Below are 2500 nucleotides of genomic sequence, written 5' to 3'. Positions count from 1 at the left end.
GACTTCAAGCCATTTCAAAGCTGCACCAAAATGACCTGGCGCTGGAGTCACAAGTAAATTTAGTGCCTTGGTCTAGGTGTGGCTCTGTGAAGGATTTGGCCCTGTCCCTCCCTCTCTCTCTCTCTCTCTCTCTCTCTCTCTCTCTCTCTCTCTCTCTCTTTCTCTCACACTCTCTCTCTCACGCTCTCTCTCACACACACACTGTCTCTCTCTCTCTCTCTCTCTCTCTCTCTCTCTCTCTCTCTCTTTCTCTCACACTCTCTCTCTCACTCACTCTTTCTCACATACTCTCTCTCTCTCTCTTTCTCTCTCTCCTCCCTGCCCCTTCTCTGGTTCCCATTTTCCCATCTCTACCCCTAAATCTACTCCTCTCCTGTCACTCCCCCCCCTCTCCCTCTCCCTCTCTCTCTCTCTCTCTCCCCCTCCCTCTCTCTCTCCCTCTCCCTCTCTCTCCCTCTCCCTCTCCCTCTCCCTCTCTCTCTCTCTCTCCCTCTCTCTCTCCCTCTCTCTCCCCCCCTCCCTCTGCCTCTCTCGTGGGGCCTTTGCGGCTCGTCTGCTGGAAGGCACACCAACACCACCGCCGCCACCACTGGAACCTCTCGCTCGCTCCCCGACTTTTTTTGTGTCCCTTTCCCTCCCCCCCCCACCCCACCCCCCACCACACTCCTCCCCCCCACCACACTCCTCCCCCCCCCCCCACCACACTCCTCCCCCCCTTTGCCGTTTTTAATGTGGAAGTTTTGAGCAATTGCTGGCTGCCTCTGTGGCTCGGTGGGAATGGCATTTTTAGAAGAATGCCTCATGCTGTGGCCTTAACCCCTTCCTGTGTCTTCCCTAACACACACAAACACAGTCACACACACACACACACACACACACGCACACGTACACTCACACAGTCTTAAGTGAATGTCACACGGGGTGATTTCCCTATGGTTTCTAGTTGTGGCCTGCATTTACATAATCCTAAAGAAAACCTTCAATTCTTCCTGCTCATCTATAAAAGGGCGTCATGTGACCCCAGGCACATCATGTGACCCCGGGCCCTGGATGGGGCAGCTACTGCGGCTCTCTCTGACCCACCTGAGTGCCATGGCGGGCCTGCACTGGGATTCAGCAATGCATCACACACACTCTTTCCTGTGTACTGTATGGATTCAGCCTAGTCTTAGACTACAAGCTTTTTTTTTTCAAATGCAGCACTAGTCTCAATGTAGTCTCAATGTAGTCTCAATGTAGTCTCAATGTCTCTGGTGTCATGTAAATGAATGCTCTGAATAGATGGGAAACTGGCCCCCAGTGTCAAGATAAAGAAGCTGATCATTTTTGTCTGCGGTGCGCAGTTAAGACCAATGGTCATTATGTTGTCAGGGGTCTGGGCAAGATCAGGCTAATTTGTCATCCCTGGAAGTTCTAATCTGTGTTTCGCCACCTACGGTGGAATCCGCCAGGACAGAGTGGTGGTGACTAATAGACTACAGTCATGTTAGATGCAGGAAATGACACATCTTTAATATGCCAGGCTTGCTGGCCAACGTCCAGTTACAGTGCGGATTCTGCCGAGTCACTTCTCCAGCTCCCGCTGTGGCTGTAGTGCTTCGTTAAGCAGGACCAGACAGGGGCATTTAAAAAGCAGGACCAGACAGGGGCATTTAAAAAGCAGGACCAGACAGGGGCATTTAAAAAGCCTCCAGATCTCTGATAGTGTGCTGCAAGAGGTAGTGCTACATGGGAAGGGCTAACCACAGTGATGCTATGCTAACAAACCATAATAACAGTAATGCTATGCTAACAAACCATAATAACAGTAATGCTATGCTAACAAACCATAATAACAGTGATGCTATGCTAACAAACCATAATAACAGTGATGCTATGCTATGCTAACAAACCATAATAACAGTAATGCTATGCTAACAAACCATAATAACAGTGATGCTATGCTATGCTAACAAACCATAATAACAGTGATGCTATGCTAACAAACCATAATAACAGTGATGCTATGCTATGCTAACAAACCATAATAACAGTGATGCTATGCTAACAAACCATAATAACAGTGATGCTATGCTATGCTAACAAACCATAATAACAGTGATGTTCTGTGTCTTTCCCCTTTTTCTCTCTGTCTCTCGTTCGTCCTTTCATGTCCTCCTCTGTTGCTCTATCACTCTCTTCGTTCTTTTCTTTCTCACCTGGTTCTATGTCGTGTTCCCTCAGGGTGATGGAGAACTCCGACTTCAACCGCATGTCGACCCAGAACATCGGTATTGTGTTTGGGCCGACCCTGATGAGAGCGGAGCAGGACAATGGGAACATGGCCATCAACATGGTCTACCAGAACCAGGCCGTGGAGGTCATCCTCAGTGAGTGCGATCGGATCTTCGGAACCGAGCCGATGGGCTCCCACTGACACAGGCTCTGGAGCGCACAAGCACCGCGTGAACACAGCGTGAACACAGCGTGAAGCAGGGACTGGAACAGGACTCTGAGCCAA

The 2500-nt window shown here is 49.7% G+C and overlaps 1 protein-coding gene across 9 annotated transcripts in view; it reads left to right on the top strand.

Annotated features, from left to right (window-relative positions):
• arhgap9 (Rho GTPase activating protein 9) overlaps window positions 1–2500 on the top strand; it is a 68600-nt gene that overhangs the window by 45296 nt on the left and 20804 nt on the right. For all 9 annotated transcript variants that reach the window (XR_006031044.1, XR_006031045.1, XR_006031043.1 and 6 more), the window contains one exon: window positions 2224–2500. This exon is cut by the window's right edge. Coding sequence is in view for 6 of the 9 variants with exons in the window: in XM_042088132.1 (XP_041944066.1) it covers window positions 2224–2416 (193 nt within the window). In the remaining 3 variants the exon portion in view is untranslated. The remainder of the gene's footprint in view (window positions 1–2223) is intronic.

The sequence above is a fragment of the Alosa sapidissima genome, chromosome 4, assembly GCF_018492685.1.
Source record: "Alosa sapidissima isolate fAloSap1 chromosome 4, fAloSap1.pri, whole genome shotgun sequence".
In the NCBI taxonomy this organism is placed as follows: Eukaryota; Metazoa; Chordata; class Actinopteri; order Clupeiformes; family Clupeidae; genus Alosa; species Alosa sapidissima.
This window is presented reverse-complemented; position numbering and strand designations above follow the sequence as displayed.